Genomic DNA, 21,085 nt, shown 5'->3' on the forward strand with positions numbered 1-21,085 from the left:
GATTAGAAAGACCCACTATTATTAAATACCAATTATAACATTTGGTTCAGTGTTCTGAAATTCATTCACGTATGAATGATGCTATTGGGAATTCGTTGTATAACCCTCATTACGCCTGCCAACCTTTTGTTCTGATCTCTTTTCTTAAGCACAAAACATGAAAATGCCCCTAGCTTTTTTTTAATGTGTTCTTTTTCTCATGAGCTTATTTTTGCTTTGCTCTTGGTTGAAGCTGGAAAACAAATGGCATTAGTGAACCTTATGTTTTTATCGGTATCTTTAGAGAAAGTATGACATTTATCTCTTTTTGTTTTAATCGTTTCTTTTGGGTTTAATCATGTTTGTACTGTCTGCCACTGCTCATTTAAGTGTGCAGCTGAAAAGAAACAATCCACCCCTTCTTTCTGCACCACTTTGGTAATGCCTACTAGAAGTGGAGTGAGTAATTCTCCCACTTTCAAGGTGGTCTGTTTCATGTTAGTCTGTTCTTATGCTGCAGTTGTTGTATTGAGCGTTGTGCACTGGATAATTGAGCAATATGACAAACATGCCACATTTCATTGCCTTTCATCTTCTCTCCTTTGGGAGAATCTTTTACGTCTGGTAGAATTTTGTGTGTCCTTTGGATCAGCACTGGGAAACAATCATGGTTTTGTAATTCGGGAGATTATTATCCGTAGTATTCTTGCTCTGTTTGTTGAAGAAATTGGAAAACATGTTTTGAATGAGATGGGACTGAAGAAAAAGAAAAGGCCATTCCATTCCAGAAAACCAGTTGAATACCACCCTGGAGAGTTGTTCTGAGAGATGCGAGGCAAGTTGCTTAACCCAAACTTTTCTCAGACAACTTTATGGATTGTGAGTCCAACCTGCAGTTGTAAGGCTGCGTTTAGTCTGTGTAGCACCTTCACAGATGAATCTGAAGTCAGGAGCTGTGTGGTGAACATATGAAAGGCAATGTAATAGTAAGTACTATTAGGTATATTAAATTGGGTAACTGGAACTAGAGTACACTTTTATTCTTCATTTCTGAGAAAATACCATCTTTTATGTAACAAAGAAGTTTTGAAAATAATTACACTTGTGAAGTACTCACATCCTGTGTCAGTGAAGACTGTAGGAGTGCCAATGAATAGGCCGATAATTCCAATTGGGAGCGAGGTTTCAGCTTTATACAGTAAATGAGGTCTATGGCTATTCATTGAACCCCTTGGACAAAACACAACATTGAACAGTTGCTCATTAAGTGAACATTGTCCATCTTCTGAACAGAACAAGGCCAGAATCTTTCAGGAAAAATATGTGAACATATTTAAAAATGTAAATTCATAAAGGTGTTAAATTAAGGCTTATAGGCATTTCATGTGTTTAAGGGCTTGATCTGCAACCTTAATGTTCCTTTAGCACTGTGTGTTTCTGTATTTAGCATACGTATGCATACATACACAGATTTGTTCCAGTTTGACAGTCCTTCACATGTTGTTTAGTGTGTTTGATTAGCATAATCACTGTGTGATTATTTCTCACTAGCCTTAGCATATGCAAATTCTTGTCTTTTGACTGACAACGATTATTAGACAATCAGAGTATAAGGATTTGCATAATCTCTATGTGGTTACAGTATTTGTGTGCAATACCACTGTGAATGCAAATCCTTTTGCTCTGACTGGTTTCTGTATATTCAAGCAGTTTGCCAGAAATACTGCTGCTGCCTCAGCATCTCATTGCCAAGTGGAAAAATCTACAAGAAAAAAATAACAAAAAAAAAGGCAAGAGAGAAATACTAGAGTCACATCCGAAGGGTGACTAGACAGCTGCTACAATTAAATAGCTCCATAAAAAAAAAAAAAAAAAAAAGATAAATCCTTACACTCTTATAAGATTTCAATAAGAGAATTAAAAGTTTACTTTGAGAATTCATTCTGAAGTACTATCCAAGTTACATAAACCAGTTACATTGTTTGGGAGGTGACTACAGTTTTCTTTTTGATAGATACCGCTTTTTTAAAGAAAAAGAGTTCTTCTGTAAATATTGCACATTACTGTAGTTGTTTCAGGTATTTTATATTAATTGTTTTATATTTAACTAGGTTGAGTAATATTTCTCTTTTCTGTACATGAAAAGCATCAAGTTAGTTCCACCCTGTCTCATTGATAATAGCAGAAATGGTAGACACTAAGAAAAGATGTGTAATGCTGAGTTCAATTCACTGCATAATTATTCACCATAATTACTAGGGCAATACTGAATAAATTAGCTGTAAAAGGATAAACCATGCATGGTAGCACATCTAGAACATGTGTTTTATCCGTTTGACATCATATTGTTCTACTTGCACATGAAACCAAAATATTGTTGAACATTCTTTTTTTTGTGTTTAATTATGCTTACTAAGCTCTTCCCACCATTCCTTTTGAATTGTGTTCTTTGGTTAGTTTATAAGATTCTTATTCACAGATTAATGTGATGTTGGAAAAAAACCCTGGACTCCTAGCCCTAATAATGGGATGTATTTCTTATGGAAAAACAGAATGTCAAATATACTTAGGATCAAATTGCTGAGCTGTTGTTGAACTGCTCTGTTTCTGACCTGGACACCAGTATATTAAGAATGCGTCAGGTAGATTGTAAGTTATAGGTCTGACACTTGTGGAAAGCATCACACCTACTACACATGCTGCACAGATTTATTTTTTTTAATATGCGCAGTTAATAAATACTTTCAAGAGGTTTAAGATGGATGTGTGCACACAGAAACGAACTGCAATGTGTGACACCCAGTAGTTCCAATACTTCCTGCAAGTTCTAGACCTATTGCACATGCTTTGTCCAGCTTGAATGTGCAGCTGCAGTAGATGCCAACTATCTCCTGAAGAAGAAGCTACCACTCAGCTGAACAGTGCCCATAATATGGGCACTCTATATGGACAATATAAGGATAAATGTCCAGCAGTTCTCCAAAACATCAGAGTTTCTGCATAAGTAATAATATAACAATGTAATGTAATGTCATATAATATACGTGGTGGGTTGATGCTGGCTGGAGGCTAGGTGCCCACCAAAGCTGCTCTATCACTCCCCCTCCTCAGCTGGACAGGGGAGAGAAAATATAAAGAAAGGCTCGTAGGTTGAGATAAGGGCAGGGAGAGATCATTCACCAGTTAACATCACGGGCAAAACAGACTCAACTTGGGGAAATTAGTTTAATTTATTACCAATCAAATCAGAGTAAGGTAATGAGAAAATAAAACCTAAATCTTAAAACACCTTTCCCCCACCCCTCCCTTCTTCCCAGGCTTAACTTCACTCCCAAATTCTCTACCTCCTCTCCCCGAGTGGCTCAGGGGGACAGGGAATGGGGGTTGTGGTCAGTTCACCACACATTGTCTCCGCTGGTCCTTCCTCCTCAGGGGGAGGACTCTTCCCCTGCTGCAGCATGGGGTCCCTCCCACAGGGGACAGTCCTCCACGAACTTCTCCAACGTGAGTCCTTCCCACAGGCTACAGGTCTTCACGAACTGTTCCAGCGTGGGTCCCTTCCACGGGGTGCAGTCCTTCAGGAACAAGTGCATGTCCCTCACAAGGTCACAGGTCCTGCCAGCAAACCTACTCCAGCATGGGCTCCTCTGTCTCCACGGGTCCACAGGTCCTGCCAGGAGCCTGCTCCAGGCTTTCCATGGGCTCACAGCCTCCTTCAGGTGGACCCACCTGCTCTGGCGTGGGGTCCTCCATGGGCTGCAGGTGGATATCTGCTCCACTGTGGACCTCCATGGGCTGCAGGGAGACAGCCTGCCTCATCATGGTCTTCACCATGTGCTTCAGGGGAATCTCTGCTCCGGCACCTGGAGCACCTCCTCACCCTCCTTCTTCACTGACCTTGATGTCTGCAGGTTGTTCTTCTCATGTATTCTCACTTCTCTCTCTGGCTGCAGTTGAGCAGGTTTTTTTTCCCCCTTCTTAAATATTTTATCACAGAGGCGCTACCACCATCACTGATGGGCTCAGCCTTGGCCAGCAGTGGGTCTGTCTTGGAGCTGGCTGGCATTGGCTCTTTCGGACATAGGGGAAGCTTCTAGCAGCTTCTCACAGAAGCCACCTCTGCAGCCTCCCCTCGATACCAAAACCTTGTCACACAAACCCAATACAAATATTGCATCTGTACAAATGACCAGCATGATTGCAGGGGAAATGATTGTGAATTCTTGATGCTACTGAGATTAGAGAGGAACTGCTCAATTCTCAATTGGAAATAGTCAAATTATGCCTTGAGAAAATTTCTGGTTCAAAAAGTCCCCCAGCTATAAATGACTGTGGCTTTACATGATTGAGGAGCTTTCCTATAGCTTTAGTAACTGCCCTTCTGTGTTTCTGCTAGTATGTCACAATTATAATGCAGTAGGCAGTTTTATGTTTGAAGTGTTTGGTGTTAAAACTGCATCCATCATGCAGTTTTAAAAATGGATTAAGTTTAGCAGTAAGTATAACTGTGGAGGATATTACCATATTTTGTTCTTTTTTGCTTGGTAAGGCATTGTGTATACAGTTGGTACAGGATTTACACTGTTTCCAATGCTCTTATTACTTTTGCCATTTTTTGGAACATAAGAGAACGAACAAAAGTAGCCCCCACTGAGTTATCTTTATTCCTTATAAATTTTACAATTAAGATGTTCACATAAGTCAATTTATATGTGGAAATATTAATACCTTGCCTGCAAGTATAATAATATTCAAGTGTGCTTGTTTGACTTTATTTTTGTACTTACAATTAAATATGTTTGTAGAAATGCAGACCTACAGTAACAAACCATACTCAGAATATCATTTCTTTAATGTTATTTTCATTGTAACATCGCATTGTGTTAGCATCTGGATTTTAAGAAGTTCTGAGAGGTGTTAGTAGCTGTGTCACTGAATTCACTTACGTATTCAAGTAATGGAGGTCAGTCTTTTGGTGAGTAATTTTTTTGTAAATTACCACTAAAATGGTCTACAGCAATTTTTTCCTGAGAGCTTCAATGACCTGACATGTTTTTCTGCTCACTTAGTACAGGACCATAGTGATTTGAGTCAATCTTTTGCAGTTAATTTCTTTGGCTTTGAGGTAAAAATACTTTCTTACTTATTTGATTGTTTTAGGCCTACCATATGTTCTGAACAAGCTCTGAGCATCCACATTATCTTCATCCTTTTATTTATAGACGTTAGTGCAATTCCATTAGTTTACTGCCAACCTCAAGCATTTGAAATGCTCATGTCATGCCCCTTGGTTTTAATACACAATTAAATAAATAAAATAAAAATAACTCCCTTCGGTTTATATCCTTTTGTGATTTGAGGCTTTATGGATCAAACTTCCATGCTTTCCTTTGCTAGTATTGGGTTGTTGTTAACTTAAGCATACTCTTATGCATTTGGGATAAGAAGTCACATAAAAAGGACTAATAAAAATTATTTATATTAAAAAATTGTTGAAATTCAGGAAGAGCTATGTGTTTGAATTTCAGTTTCAGCATAAAAAATTCTTCACAAAAAAAAGAAAAACACATAGTAATTATTTGTGGAAATTATGTAAAATTTACATATAAAGAGCTTTTTTGTGGTCTATGGTAAGCACAAGAACAACGAAGAACGTGGCTAAGGTCATTGGTCTGACAAGGTTGAATTTGAAACAAGCAAGCAGAACCAAATGAGAGCAGTAAGGTCAAAGCTAAGAAAATGGAGTAACGGGCCAACTTCTGCCATGCCATTGGTTTAAGCCTGGATTTTGCTGAAGTATGGTAAGCCCCGGAAGATCTTGGGAAGAGAGTACAGTATTTCATCAAATAAAGTAAATAATATCATGTTGCCACAAATTTCAGCTTGAATAATTAAAAAATAGATGATATTATTGCTGTGCATTTTATGTATTGAAAACAAAAATTAATTGAATGAAATATGAAACCTTTCATATTTATCTTCATAGCCCAAACTAGCAGTTACCTTGTGCTTTGCAGTGAACCTTGAGCAATGTGCTAACCCTGGACTGACCACAAGGAAAAGTGTGCGCACAGCCTGTGCTGAATAGTAAGAGATACCTAGTGCTGGATAGAAAAGCAAAAGGTAGTGAACAAGTCAAACACAGGGCAGCTTGCCCTTTTTGTGTTGTAACTTGCAGTGCAAATCACTTGGCGAAAGGAAGTAGACCTTTTGCAAATCTTGCTCTCCTGCACAGCTTTGACAGCTGAATCATAATCTTCCATGTGAATTGTAAACCTCTCTGTCCTTCACTGTAAATGGGAGTAAATTAAATCAGTTGCATCTAAGAAATAAAATTAAAACCCAGCGATTGTAATACAGCACTAGTAACAAGTAAAAAGCAGATTTTATCAAAGTTCATCATGATAACTTTTATTTTGAAAGCAAATACCATTTACATAAGTTGAAATACAATTTATATGTGTAATTAGTAACATTCAGTAAGCCTAGAAGTACTTGGAGATTCTGTTAAGTATCTCACCACTTGCTGATTATCTCAGCTACATGATATTATTTCCCTCTTTATACTTCCCTGCAATCCTTGCTCTCTATTTTCTGGCAATCAGCTGCCTCTCTCTGTTCCTCTGACTCTCAGCAGGGCTCCTCTCTGTCTTCCAGTGTCTGTGAGATCTGAGTGCTTATTGTGCTGCACCTCAGCATCCTGTTACCTCTCTCGAATTTCCTGCATAAAACTTCTGGAGGCTTATCTGGTGCTTTTGGATGTTTATTTGAAATGTATGGATTGGTGGTATTTCCCAAATGAAATCTCCAGGAAAAAATAATAATGTCAAATAACACTCCAGCATTCTGCCCCAACTTTATTAGAATCTGGGGCTAAGTTTTGAAGTTTAATTCTGCTTTGCAGTATCAAAGAACAATTGGCAGAGAAGGGATTCTTACTTTGAAGCAGCTTTTCTTAATCGACTTGGAGGCTATCCAGAACACTGCTTCATTTAGAGCCACAAACACAAATCATTCAGTTCACAATAAGGCCATGTAGCTATATATCTAGAAGTCTGCATCTTTAGAAAGAGAAAGGGAAGGGTGCAGGTGGATTTCTGTATCAGCAGATAAACAAGAGAAAAACTGTGGAGTGACTAGGAAAGAAACTCCACATTTTTCCATGAGACCAAAATAAAATTAAATGCAAAATAGACCAACTATTCCACATGTTCATGATTTTTCTCAATTCTGAAAAATTATTTGTCTCATTATCAATACGCGAGCATCAGTTCCCCCAGAAATCCAACCCCATTTGGTGCTAGAATTCTTACTGTGAAGATGGGTAAATCCAACTCAAAAAATGAGTTGTTCCATCTTATGAACCATGGTGGTACCTTTCATATATCCCTTAGAGAACTTCTTTGTTGGCTTTTTTAACTGTTCTGGTTTTGGCTGGGATAGAGTTAATTTTCTTTATAGTAGCTCGTATGGGGCTATGTTTTTGATTTGTGCTGGAAACAGTATAGAGAATACAGGGATGTTTTAGTTACTGCTGAGCAGTGCTTACACACAGTCAAGGCCTTTTCTGCTTCTTACACCACCCCACCAGCGAGTAGGCTGGGGGTGCACAAGTAGCTGGGAGCGGACACAACTGGGACAGCTGACCCCAACTGACCAAAGGAATATACCATACTATATGACATCATGCTCAGCATATAAAGCTGGGGGAAGGAGGAGGAAGGTGGGGGGACATGTTCAGAGTGATGGCGTTTGTCTTCCCCAGTACCAGTTACACGTGATGGAGCCCTGCTTTCCTGGAGATGATTGAACACCTGCCTGCCAGTGGGAAGTAGTGAATGAATTCCTTGCTTTGCTTTGCTTGCATGCGTGGCTTTTGCTTTACCTATTAAACTGTCTTTATCTCAACCCATGAATTTTCTCACTTTTACTCTTCTGATTGTCTCCCCCATCCCAGCGGGGGGAAGAATGAGTGAACAGCTGTGTGGTGTTTAGCTGCCTGCCGGGTTAAACCACAACATTAACTTGTGGCACTTGTGAGATAACGTGAAAGAGTTTAACATGTTAACACTGAAGGCTAAACTAGTGGTATCTCACAGCTGTGGTTAATGTGAAGGCAAACGGGTAACACTAGATCAAAGAATGCACAGTTTCTTGTTACCATGTGCAGACTTATTCATATATCTGAGGTTGATGTTTCTCTAAGTATTTTAGACCTGCAGTGACGAAAGGAACAGTGCCTAAATTTCTCCAAACTTCAGCAGCAATGAAATAGTGTCAGTTAAGACCGGGTTATGCTTTAGTGTTGAAAATCACAGGATACAGGTCAATTGGTTCTGCTGGCATAAGAAGTCACCTCTTGGGTAGGGGAGCAGTTGAAAAAAGAAGAGCTGTCTATTTACTTTTTTTATGTGGTGGTGTTCTTTCTGGTCTATACAATAGTATTTTTGGACGGTGGGCTTTTTCAAGATCATGTTACTGAGTAAAATGAATGCTTCTAGCACATAGTTTGAGCACTGCAGAAAGTCTTACACAGCATGCTGTAGTGTTTCAGAGCTTGGTCTATTCTGACCTTAGGCATCAGTGTTATTTTAGTGTTCTGTTACAGTGGCATCCCTAGTTTCTAGGTAGGACTGGTGTTCGTCTATGCTGGTAATTGCACAAATGTATGAGGTATTTCACTTTCACACCAAATGGAAGAGGATGTTCAAACCGAGCATTTCTTCCAAACCTTTCTATAAAGCTCTGCTATATTGCATGTTCCTTTTTTTTTACCAATCTGAACTTCTTTTCAACAGGAATTAGTTTAATGACCTATTTCATATCTGACACTGAACAGCTGTCAGGTGATACAAAATTTCTGTAGTGATCTGTTCTGGATTCACTGCAATAGAGGCCATGACTGTCTACCATTACAGCTTCCATGAATAATTGATTACTCTAAGGAAAATCTCTGATTCTTTATTTATCAAATAACCCTTTGCTAACAGACTAGAAAAAAAGTGAATCATGGGGACATGAGCACAGAAAAAGGTTTTTTTTTTTTTCCAGACACATACAAGTTGTGCTGTGTGTGAATATTGGTTATCATCAGTTAGACAATTAGTTGTATTTGCATCATCAAAATCTCTGAATTTTTAACAATACAATTTAAAGATAAAAACTATCAGTGGCTTTACCAAGTTGCTGTTAAGCTATTACTAGCTTTTAAAAATAGCTGTCAAGTGCTTCTTGTGAAAAAGAAATATAAATAATTTTGACCAATAAATTTGGGGAATTTGATTTCAATCCTCCATGTAAAAAAGTCTCTTGAGTAGCTTTTGTGAAATTCTCTGCCAAAATGATACATTTTTTTATGTGATCCTGACTTGCGAACACTGCCAGATCAGCATTCTGGTACAGGTTAGTTCAGAATAATGCTTTTCATGGAAGTCAAAATTCATTCTTAAAGTAGGGTTTATTCAAAATAGTTTCTTCTAAATGACTGTGAAAATAATCTTTGGAGGATTTGGATTTTTCATAGGTTGTGCAGAAGTTGTTTTACAGAAAAGATTAATTTATTGATTCCTGGGAAATCATTATTTTTTTCATAATACTGAGCTATTGTGTGTTATTCTGGAATTGTTTGTATATAATATTCCTTCACATTTCCACTGATCCTTTTCTTAGTAATTTTATTTAAAATATTCTTGTTTCATTTAGTGAGCTAGCTTTTCTATGATACAAAAACCATAAATTAGTGTTTTGATAGGTAAACTTGTTCAGCATTTACAGCTTTTAGCTTTCTTCAGAAAAGGGAGATTGGTGCATATAGAATTGAACTAAGGATATGTATTTCAAGATAGCTAATGACACTTTTCTTTGTTCCTTTCTGTATTACCTGTTTGTAAAACTGCATGAAGAAGAAATATTCATTTTTAAAGAAAAATAATAGTTTTCTGTAGTGTGAGGTATGGTATGGCATGATCTGTTTTGAGACTATAGATGACATAGCATACAGTGGAACAGCAAAAGCTTTTATTTTTCTTTTCCTTCTCTCTTTACAGATGGACCCAATTCAAAAGGCTGTAATAAATCATACATTTGGGGTTCCTCTTCCTCATCGAAGAAAGCAAATCATATCATGCAACATTTGCCAGCTGAGATTTAATTCTGATGTAAGTTGATCATTTTGTATCAGATTAGAAATATGTACTTATCTTCTAGGATGTGCCATAATTTGCATAATTTGAACCTAAATGAAACGTTGTGATTTCAGTTTGTGGCTCAGCAGATGAAAAGGCTGTAGGATGCTTCAAATAAACACAATTATTTGGTAGTGTTTATATACCCGGCCAGATTTTCCCTGCGGATATATCCCTGCAAGCTCATCGACTTCAGTTGTGCTGCACAGAGTGTAAATAGGAAAATGGATTGATCCATTACTGTTAATAAGGCTGAAATATTTGCTGTGTCCTAATTCTTCTACCAGTCCTGGTTATGTTTGCCTTCCTTAAGTCTGTAAACGTTAGAAGTTATTCAGATATACTTATAGTCCTTGTGGATCTACCTTCCTTTTTCTACTCTTACAATAACATCTCTGTCTACCCAGAATTGTATTTTAATGTTCCTGTCCTGCCAGTACAAGATTTAAAAAAAAAAAAAAAAGCAGATGATTTTTTTGTCAATTGGCTCGTACCTTACATCCTCTCAGTCCTCCAACAATGAAGTAGAGCAAGCTGAGCTGGAGATGGTCTCTAATATAGAGAGGAAACCTGTTCCCCATAATTACCCCAAGCTGTGCTGTGGTGCTCTTTGCCAAGGAATACCTGTTCTGCCACAGAAAAGCCTCTTAGAATTTAACTCCTTTACTTCCCTCTCCAGGATCATTGTGTGTGCAGACAAAACCTGACATAGTACAGTATATTTCCTTCTCCTATTCTAGTCTCTCCAGGAAGTTTCTTGACATGGCCATCACTGGTGGAAACTTATCTTCCCCTACCAAATATCTTTTACTACCTGTTTTACTAATTTCACTATGGACGTTACTTCTATCAGAATAAAAATGTTTGAATTTAGAGTGAGGTCTAACCCAAAACCGTCCATGAGGTTCCTTCCTCATGCTAGTCATATGAAATGGAATATTTCTTTTGCGCTGCTACTTCTTTGTAGGCAGCTGTTTATGTACGGTTTGTACCTATTTTTAGTTTATCAATTATTCATCAAAGCCATGAACGTGTCAAAAACTTAAATTGAACCTTGAAGCCTTCTTTTAAGGACTGACCACCTGGGAATGAAAATAATGCATCTGTCTTGATTCTCCTCAGCTTTTTATTCCTTAGAAATAATTTTAACAAGATCTCGGTCGCGATTTCCAGCCCAGTCGGCATCATGTACTTACTTTCATTGATGACTCCAGGTTTTCTAGTTCATGGACTGAATGGACACCTTCCTCTTATAACATTGACATAATTCTCAAACAGTGGTGCAAGGAAGGGTAATACATTCTGTGGAGCTGTCGTGTCCCTCAGATAAAAATAGAAGAGTCAAATTAGGCCCTTGCATTTAGAAGCGAGCTGCTAGAATTGGGACTATGGATACTGACCCATTCATGGGGATGGGACCATGGAGACTTTTGGGGACACAGTGGATCCCACTGACTGAGCAGCCCAGCTCATCACTCATAATTTTCATCTTTGTCTTAGGAAAAAGCATGTCACACTGAATCATATGTAGTATATAGCTGCAAGAGTGATCAAACACTTCAGTGTTACATACCAAAGTGAAACACCTCCTTTCAAAGGGGGTGTACCATTTGTTAGTCTGCAAAAGGAGCCAGACAAAAGAGAGGATGAACACATCATTAAAATGACTTAGTCATTAGTAGATATACAACTGAGATTGATACATGGAGTGGAAAATTTTACAGCTGACAGGAGCTAGGCATTTTCCAGAATAAAATGTTTGAAATAAAAATTATTCTACACAGAAACAAACAAAATGTTAGTCGACACTGATACTTCTTACTCAGAGGACTGGTATGCTCCCATACTGTTCCTTTTCTGCTGCTCTTAGAAATGATTCCAAAGAAGAGAGGGGGAAGAAGCAGTGACCATTTTCAGAGTCATCTACAGTATCCAAAATACTGGTTTCAGAAGACATCTATTCATTTATACTGTTCACAGCAAACTCTTGGAAAAAAAGCTGTTAAGCAGATATTTAGTTCTCCCTTCACACCTTCAAATGATAGAGATTTGAACTCCAATTCGCCAACACTGTTCAGTGGAAGATTGTTCTAATGCTCCTCTCTCTCAAAGCTGATCAATATCATTAACTTTATGGAATGGGGAGACCTTCTTGCTGAGTATATTTCACTTTCCACTTTTAATATTCACCTAATTTTTAAAGCAACCCCAGTGTTGCTGATTGATGTAGAGATTATGGTCCAAATGCTGCCCAGTGATTAACATGGGATGATATCACTCCCCCTTTTCCCTACCACGCAGAAGAGATTTGTGGATATCTTTTTGATGGTGTCTTCTCATTCCAGTGCATATAGGTATTACTGCTGAAAATTATAAAGTGCCTGGCTGAGGCATTTCAAGAAATAATAAGTAGTCAGAGTTCCACTGCAGTTTAGAAATGCTTTTCTGCAATGTTGAGACTTAAAGGAAAGATTACTTTGAAGAAAAAGAGCTATTAACTATCATTTTTTGATAACTCTACTATATGAATGGCAAGCACACACATTGTAATTTTTTCTCTTATTATTATAAAAAAGTTTTCATTTACTGGATATTCCTACCTTTCATTTTCATCATATTTTGTTGAACATGATTTAAAACCATAACAACAATAAATAGCTTTTCTGTTCAGAAACCTAGGGCTTTGTGGCTGTTCTACCAATGTGTCTTTATTTTTAGATGCTGGAGATAGGATTTATCAGAGAGTAATGAATAGAAATTCCATTTACCTACTGCACGACAGTATTATGAAAATGTTTACAATAAAACTGGTCTGTGAGATTTTTCATCTTTGCAGAGAATACAGAATTTTCTCCCCTTTGATACAGTTTTCTTTCAGAGCAGAAGAGCTTTTTTTCTGGTTACATGGTATCAAAATTACATTTCAAAGAAAAATGAGAAAAGGCAGTGCAATAGTCTAAAATCGCTTAGCTTCTTTCTAAAGGAGTTATCTATAAATCTTCATGACAGCTGTGTGTTCAGTATTTCTTTTTAAAATAAATCTTCTCATACAAGGGAAGGGAGGAATGAGCAAGTAACCAAAGTCTCCCCATGCTGAGAAAAAACATTAGAACAGCAGAGGTAGGTTCCGTGGAGTCTGTTTCAAGCAGTGATTTTTTTTTTTTTTTTTGCATTGAGAGACATCTATATATAACATTTACATTCACATTGTGCATCCAGTACAGGGCAAAACATTTAAGTATGTGCTTCGCTGCAAGTATGTGAGTTGCCATTTAGATTTTGGCAGCTGATGAGAGCTATTGCACCAGTTCAGAAGAACTGTTAAATGCATGCTTTGTAGTAAACATTAAACATCTGCTAAAAGCACCCTGTAAAATGAAGTCCAGCTGATTTCAGTAAGACAACTCATGTGCCTACAGGTAGTTGTAGGAGTAAATTCTCTGCTAACAAGAGCGATCACTAAAAAGCAAAACAAAACAAAACCCAAACAACCCCTGGCTTGGAAAAAAAGAGCGTACGAAATTTTCCTGATTTTTTGATCACCTGTCTTGATTATTTGATCTTCCTTTGTCCACATTTCTAATTTCATCGTTTGATCAAGTTAGTGACAGTGTCTGTTAGCAAGGTCAATTCTTGCAAAGGGATTCTCTCTTTCCCTTCCTTCTCGTTTAATGTAGATGGCTGAGTGATAATCCAGTTTGCCTTTAGAGAAAGGTTGGGCAGCGTTTTTATGTACTCACAGCACTTGAATTCCATTATGATACATTGTAAAAATATTTCCAAATATGTTAGCCAGAAATTATTGTTTGACTTAAATAGCAACAGTAGTAATATTCTCCTGAAAATCATGAGCTGAATGCTCATCGTGGAGTCCTTATTTGTTGTTTTTTTACCTTGTTTGTCTCCATCTCTATAAAGCAAAGGTACTGCTGAATTGATACATAGTTCAACTGTATGAAGTTGTCAGGATTCAAAAAGTGCTGTTCTGGTAAAAGAACAGTGAAGGATTTTTTGGAGGATAAGGATGCAATATAACTCCACAGGATTTTACTATGGTTCTAATTTCATGGGGAAAGAAGCAGGACTAGAGGACTTATATCCTATTTAAGTTATGCTTGGTATCTAGAACAAATTATTAAAGTATCAGATCGTAAGCACCTAGGGGACAATAAGGTGATAAGAAACAGCCAACATGAATTTGTCAAGAACAAATCACGTCAAACCAATCTAATTTTCTCCTTTGACAGGGTAATTGGTTTAATGGATAATAGGGAATAAATAGACGTGATATATTTTGGCTTTAATAAGGGTTGATACAGTCCTATGTGACAGTGTTGTAAAGTAGGGGAATATGGTCCAGGTGAAATTGTTAGAAGTTGGTTGCACAACAGATTGAAAAACTGTACTGAGAGTAGTTGCTGATGGTTTCCTGTCAAAACAAAAGATCACTACAAGTCAGGATCTACAGGAGTCCGTTCCATGCTTGCTGCTACTCTAAATTTTCATTAGCAATGTGCCTGACAGAATAGGGAGTACATATACCGGGTTTTTGGATGACACCTAGATGGAGGGTGACAGGCACTTGAGGGAACGTGGCAAGTTCAGGATTGCAGTCCAAAATTATCTTCATCAGTTGGAGAAAATAGTCTGGAATTCCAACAAGTGCAGGAAATAAAAGCACAAACCATTGTACTTAGACTGGAAAAATTAAATGCACAAGTAGTAAAATGAGAAATGTCTGACTTAATGGATAAAAAGGAGTTACAGTGAATCACAATCCAAATATATATTAACAATTGCTAATGGGGAAAAAAGAAAAAAAGAAAAATAAAAACACCCAACTAATCCTATAATAATTTTTTTTCCCCCAAGAGTGTTACATTTGTCAATAGACAGGTAAGTATTCCACAGTATTTGAAACTGGCAATGCCTCAGGTGAAGAATTATTTACAGCAGTGGTCATCACACTTTAACAAAAGCATAATTAGTTGCAGAATTTAGAAGACATCCACTAGTATGACATGATGTGAAAAAACTTCACTCAGCTAGGGAAAGTAGAAAGAACTGGATAGATGTATAGTGGAAAAGACAAGGAAAATATAGTAGGTTTTCAGTATGTGGAAGGGGGTTAATAAGAGAACAGTGACCAATTGATCTTTGTGTTCCTTGGTTTTGATAGAAGAATAAATTTGATTAATTATTCACCTTAATTTGATTCAAGAAATTTTTTGTTGGAATATTTGGTGAAACAATTCTAGCTATAATGGTAGTGAAATTCTGGAAGGAAACACGTAGGGACCGTTGTGGGCTCCCTGTTGGCAGAGGGTCTTAACAAATTAGACACCTGTTTCTGAGGATGGACAGGAAATGCTGAGTATAGTCCCAGAGCTGAGAGAGAGGTTATATGACCTCCTGCTCGACTAACTTACAAACCTGTTTCTGTGGTTTGGAAGAGGTAATAGAGATTTCATTTCTCGTCCATGCCAAGTGATGGTCACACTGGGCCTGCAGCCTCTGTTTGGAAAGAGAGAGGAACTTTCAAAAGTTGGTCCGTAAAGAACCAGGAAAGGCTGATACAACTAACTGCTTGAAGTTATTTAGCATTTCACCCTTCTGATTTCAAATCTGTTATTTTTCAACGTTCAGAGATACGCTTAAATGGTATTTGAAGCCATGTGTACTGTTTGCCTCAGTCACTGTTCTGTGTGGCTATAACCACATGTTCTTATTCTTTGCATGTTTTGTTGTGCCTCCAATTATGGATTAGATTTAGATTTCCAATTAACCTTTAGATTTAGAACCCTGCTTTGGTATAAACCCATCAATTTCTGCTTGAATTGTAATGCGCAGCTTTCTTAATCAAAGCCACTTGTTGCACGTATTGCCAGCCATGAAGCACATCTATCTATTATCTCAGGGCAATTTTACTTCTGGTCTTTCCAAACCAATGCATCTGCATTCTGTGAAGTCATCAGCCTGATTGATTCTTTAAGGAGATTCTCTCGTGCAAACATTTATGGATGCTTGGCATCCCCTTAAAGTCAGTGTTACTCTATGAGGGTGTAGTATTAATTGCAGCACTTGTACCTCACCAAGAATAAAACTTTGTCCAGAATTGACTTATATATATAAACAAATTATTTATATATATATAATTTCTATAGGTATGTAACTTTATATATATATATATATAAATATTTATATATATATATATATATATATATATGCTACTTTCTAATAATGCACTGTCTTTCCTGTACTGTGGAGTTCAGTGTAAGGAGAAACAAATGCTGATTTCAATTGTGGAATTGCACATGCCTTTCATTTGAGATCAGAATGTGAGTCAGGGTGGAAATACTTATTATACTTATAAGTTGACGCTTTTCCGGAGATACTGGTTCATAGTATTCACTGGAAAAAGTAGCAAGTAATCACAGAAAGTGATTAATGCAGAGATTTCCATGGAATATCTGGCATTTGTATCAACACATTATGGAAACCCTAAAGAATTGCTAAAAAAACTCATTCAAGATATGTGATTTTTTGGTATTCCAAAGTCTAATCAAATAGCACAGAATATTTTGCACTTACATTGCATACATGGCAAATTTGAAAACAACTTAGCATTTTTTTTGCCCAGTTGGATATTCAGTGGAGTCTGTTTTTACAGGCCTAGCCTGCACATTTTAGAAGCATTACCTCCTCTTTCCTAGACCACAGTTTTAAAGGCTGCAATATGATTTGCAGTCAGGTCCTGTGCAGGTCTGGTCTTTCCCAAACTTTTGGTTTTTTTGACTGTGTGTTGTATTTTGGAAGAAAATAATCTTATTTTTTTGTTTCAATCCTGTCTTCTGTTAGATGTTGTTTCATTCTGAGATGGTTGTGAGTAAACTTTTCATATAGGAAATAAGTAACTTAATTTATAAATTACAAAATCCAGAATAGTCTATTGAACAATAGTCACAAATTTTCACATAGCCTGTAGTTTCTTAAAGCATTTCTAAAATACTTAATAGAAAATATAAATAATTTCCTTTTGTTGTGTAAAGTATTTTTTCCATAATTTTCACCTTCTATACAGTACTTTTATGCACCTATAAAACCTAGAAGGAGAAATGATTCATATCTGACACAGCACCTTGTTGTTTAGTTTCTGAGGACTTTTGGAGGGGTTGAACTGAGTTCCCTGACTGACAGCCTACGGATGTGGATATTTCCTTGTCTATTAAGCATTGCCTACAAAGCAAACACTTTGGGTGATCCTCAGTAACTGCTGTAAGTGGTCTGTCAGTCATCCGCAAGCTATGGAGCTCTCTACATGAGCTCATCGTTAATCCTTGTACCTATCTCCTCTCTTGTAGTGAAAGTAATCTATTCTGTCTAGAAAATCTGTACTGTTGCAGAACATGGACCAGTCCAGAGGTATCAGGCTCATAGAGGCATTGCCTGAGGACAAGAAGGCAGTAGGAAAGAAGGAAAGTTTTAAGTTACTGATCTTTAAGAAAGCATGCTCTTAATGTCAGCTGGTTACTCTGTTGCTGGTGGGGAGAGACGGAGTGCCTTGGTGTCCATTCATACCACAAGACTTACACTTTCCTCTCAAAATTCACTCTCCAGCCCTATTCAGCAGTGGTAGTTGAAGAGAGAGTGTCTAAATCAGGCATTGGAACAGGCTGCCCAGGGAAGTGGTTGAGTCCCCATCCCTGGAGATATTTAAAAGATGTGTAGACGTGGCGGTTAGGGACATGGTTTAGTGGTGGACTTGGTAGTGTTAGGTTAACGGTTGGTCTTAAGGGTCTTTTCCAACCTAAATGATTCTATTCTATAAATCCAGGAGAAAAAGTCTAATGCTTCCAGCTATCTGGTCCCTGCACAAGCAGAGGTTATGGAGAAATGTCCAACATGTACGTCAACTGGACATCAGAATCAGTATAGGAATGTGATCCTGGAGAGATTAAAACATTCAGCTTATCAGCAGCTGTTGCTGTGTCAGGACTTAAAGATTATGTAAAACTTTTAGGTTTTTTTTTATTCACCTTTGTCAACTCTTGCTTCCTACCTCTGCTCGTCCTACCAGGTTATTTCATTTTCAAAGCACTCACTTTTTTTTGATAAAACAAGTCCATTGTGCAGAAGGTTTGACGTCTCTTGAAAATTACTTGAGTTTGCTAGAAATTATCTGTGAATGTGCAATGGCTCTCTCTGATAGTCCTGTTTATAATTTGAAAAAGATTAATGACCAGTATTCTGACTATGGAATATGGAGACAAATTGTTTCAAAAGGTTTCTGCTTCTGCCACTGAAGTGAATGGTCACACTATTTGCCCTTTTGGGGCCAACTTTTAACTTCTGCTTGGATGTAGATGATCTCAGAACTGAAAAGAGCAGAAGGAGAGAAAGGCAGAGGTGAAAGCAGGTAATAAGAGTCTGAAATAGGTAATAAGCAGGTAATAAGTCTGAAATATAAGCAACCTCTCTCCTGTGCTTGAACACATCCATGCTTGTTACTGTCAGAAATTTTCCTTCTCTCAGAAATTATTAAATTAGAATATGAGAATATACCAGAACACATGATATTAGGAAGTGGGAAGCAGACCTAAATGGTCTGATAGGCCCTAGATTTTCCAAAATCTGCTTTCAGTGTCAGGAGAGTGCTTAATGTGGATTATCTGTCACTGACTAAGATGACTTTCAGGCAAATTACATATGTATTTCCAGTGGTTTTAATGAATTGGGTCCTGTAGCTACATTCTTTGGGTTACAATAGTGTCAGAAAGATTTTCTGCCCAGTGGAGAGGGGGGGAACATGAGAATGAAATTCAAATGATAAAGTTGGGCAAGTAGTGGCTAACTGGAGTTTCCTTGAAGTCTTTGGCTGGAATTGTGGGAATGAAGACAACGCTTAGTATTTTTTAACTGTACATTGAAAAATAACATTTTATACCCGAGGGAATTGGTATAGATAGGGAAAAATGTAGACAGTAGAAAAGGTATAGACAGTATAAAAGGGGGGAAAAGAAGTCTCTCTTCCAATTCTTTCATGTTCCATTCGTGGAAAAGACTGCCCATTTCAACTGCAAGGAGAGAAACCTCTGCATTATCACTTCTTGCCATACGCTTATTTGTATTTGAGGCATTTTTTCCTGTCAGCTTCCTCAGTCAATGTGGGAAGCAAATCAGTCAACTCTAATAAACAACTTAAATTTATGAACAACTGTGATGGGGCCTCTTTACAGAAACCACTTTCCCTAAGCGAGTCGTCACCTAAAAGGAAAGATAAATTGTAAACTCTTTGCTGTGCAATCTTCATCTCGCTTTGTTTGGTCTGTTGTAACTTCTTCCTTACAGATTTATTTTAAAAAATAATAATTTATGCAGTAGAGAATCTGAGATTTTGGACTATTAATAATAGGTGCAGATAAGAAATTTCACTATAAAAATGGCAAAATATTGTCTACTTTCAGTCACCAATCAGTGACTCCTCCTGGCTCACTTTCTTAGGCACTGATAAGGACATAAAGAAGAACTGGGAGAAGGGGAATGAGCAAGGCTATACGTCAAAATCTGGTCCACAGGAAGAACACATAGTGAAGAAAATGTGCAGTTTTGTGTGATGTAGAAAGATCTCCATCAAAATGAGTTAAATGATGTAAATTGTATTTTTTCTCAAAAAAAAAATCCTTATTTCTTCTAAAAATGCATTAAAAGTAAAATTGCTCTTTTACTTGGCTTTGGATTCCAACAGCCATAAAATCTTTTCAAATAGTCTTACACCAACTCTGGGCACTTTTTTTTTTTCTTTTTATGGTCAGTAAAATTGCACTCCCTGGGGTACTCGTGATATATTCTTCTTCACTGTATCTGTGCAGCCACCTCTTATAGCAAATATAATATTTTCTTTTGTGAGAATTACTATTAAACATAACTGCCCCTGATGTAAACAAATTCCACTTCAGAACCTCCAGGCCTGGCTTTTTCAGCTCCTTGGTTCTTTTATCACTCCTCACATGTCTTTTACAGTCTCTGGAGACATTGCTATTCTGTGTACTTACTCACATCACAGCTAACAGCCGGGAGTCTGATCCTCTGAAGGAGTAGAAGTACAACCCAATATCTGCTTTTAAAAGCTTTATATTGGAATAAAAAGCACATATTTGAACTATACCTTTGAGGATGTATTGCCCCCACTCATGTGCATTTTTTTTATCTCAGTCGAAAATGAAGTCTTTAAAGGTTTAAAATGGACGAAGGAGACTGACTTCTTTTCAGGAAAGAATCCAGTATGGCACTTAGACCTAACTCCCCCATGGCCTTTAAAATCATGATTATGAATTCAAAACATGTATTCAAACTGAGGCAATGCTCTACTCATAGATCATACAGGTACTTTCATATATATAATTGTTTGATGAGTTGATCTCAAACTGTGATTTTAAAAATACAAGGGTTTATTCTGTTTGGGGTTTATATAGGTCTCATTGTATCATGGTGGAATAACTGTAGATATAGATGCATAGTAAATGTACTGAATTCATTTATGTTAGTTCTTTTTGGATGGGCATAAATGTTTCTTTTTATTCTTTAGAAAAGAGATTTTAGAAGGTAGTCTCTGAACAGGTTTTATCCTTTCCCTAGCATAGCCTATTTTGTCTGCATCAGTGGACTTGTCATGATAATCAACTTTTTTGTCCCAGCCATCAATCACTCCTGATTACAGCTGGGGAGAAGTTCTGTTCTGTTGATCAGCCCATCAGTGCACATAATGTTACACCTGGAGACAAGTGAAAATCATCCCTCGATGGGAGAATCACTTGCCTTCAAGCCTTTTGTCTGAATTACTTTAATTTACATTAGAGTCTTGTTGCAGTTGTCAGTGCTTGCTTTGATTTTATTATTTCTTTAACAAAAATAATAAGTTCAGT

At 37.3% G+C, this 21,085-nt stretch overlaps 1 protein-coding gene across 11 annotated transcripts in view; it reads left to right on the top strand.

Annotated features, from left to right (window-relative positions):
• Positions 1-21,085, top strand: part of ZNF385D (zinc finger protein 385D) — a 439,008-nt gene that overhangs the window by 332,550 nt on the left and 85,373 nt on the right. For 9 of the 11 annotated variants that reach the window (XM_087771557.1, XM_087771526.1, XM_087771537.1 and 6 more), the window contains one exon: positions 10,026-10,136. The exons of 1 other annotated variant lie outside the window; for it this stretch is intronic. In XM_087771557.1, coding sequence (XP_087627683.1) covers positions 10,026-10,136 — 111 coding nt within the window. The remainder of the gene's footprint in view (positions 1-10,025; positions 10,137-21,085) is intronic. One more of the 11 variants, XM_087771546.1, reaches the window with a different exon arrangement.

Source organism: Nipponia nippon, unplaced genomic scaffold, assembly GCF_047370975.1.
Source record: "Nipponia nippon isolate SJK-2023a ecotype South Korea unplaced genomic scaffold, ASM4737097v1 scaffold_1, whole genome shotgun sequence".
Taxonomy (NCBI): domain Eukaryota; kingdom Metazoa; phylum Chordata; class Aves; order Pelecaniformes; family Threskiornithidae; genus Nipponia; species Nipponia nippon.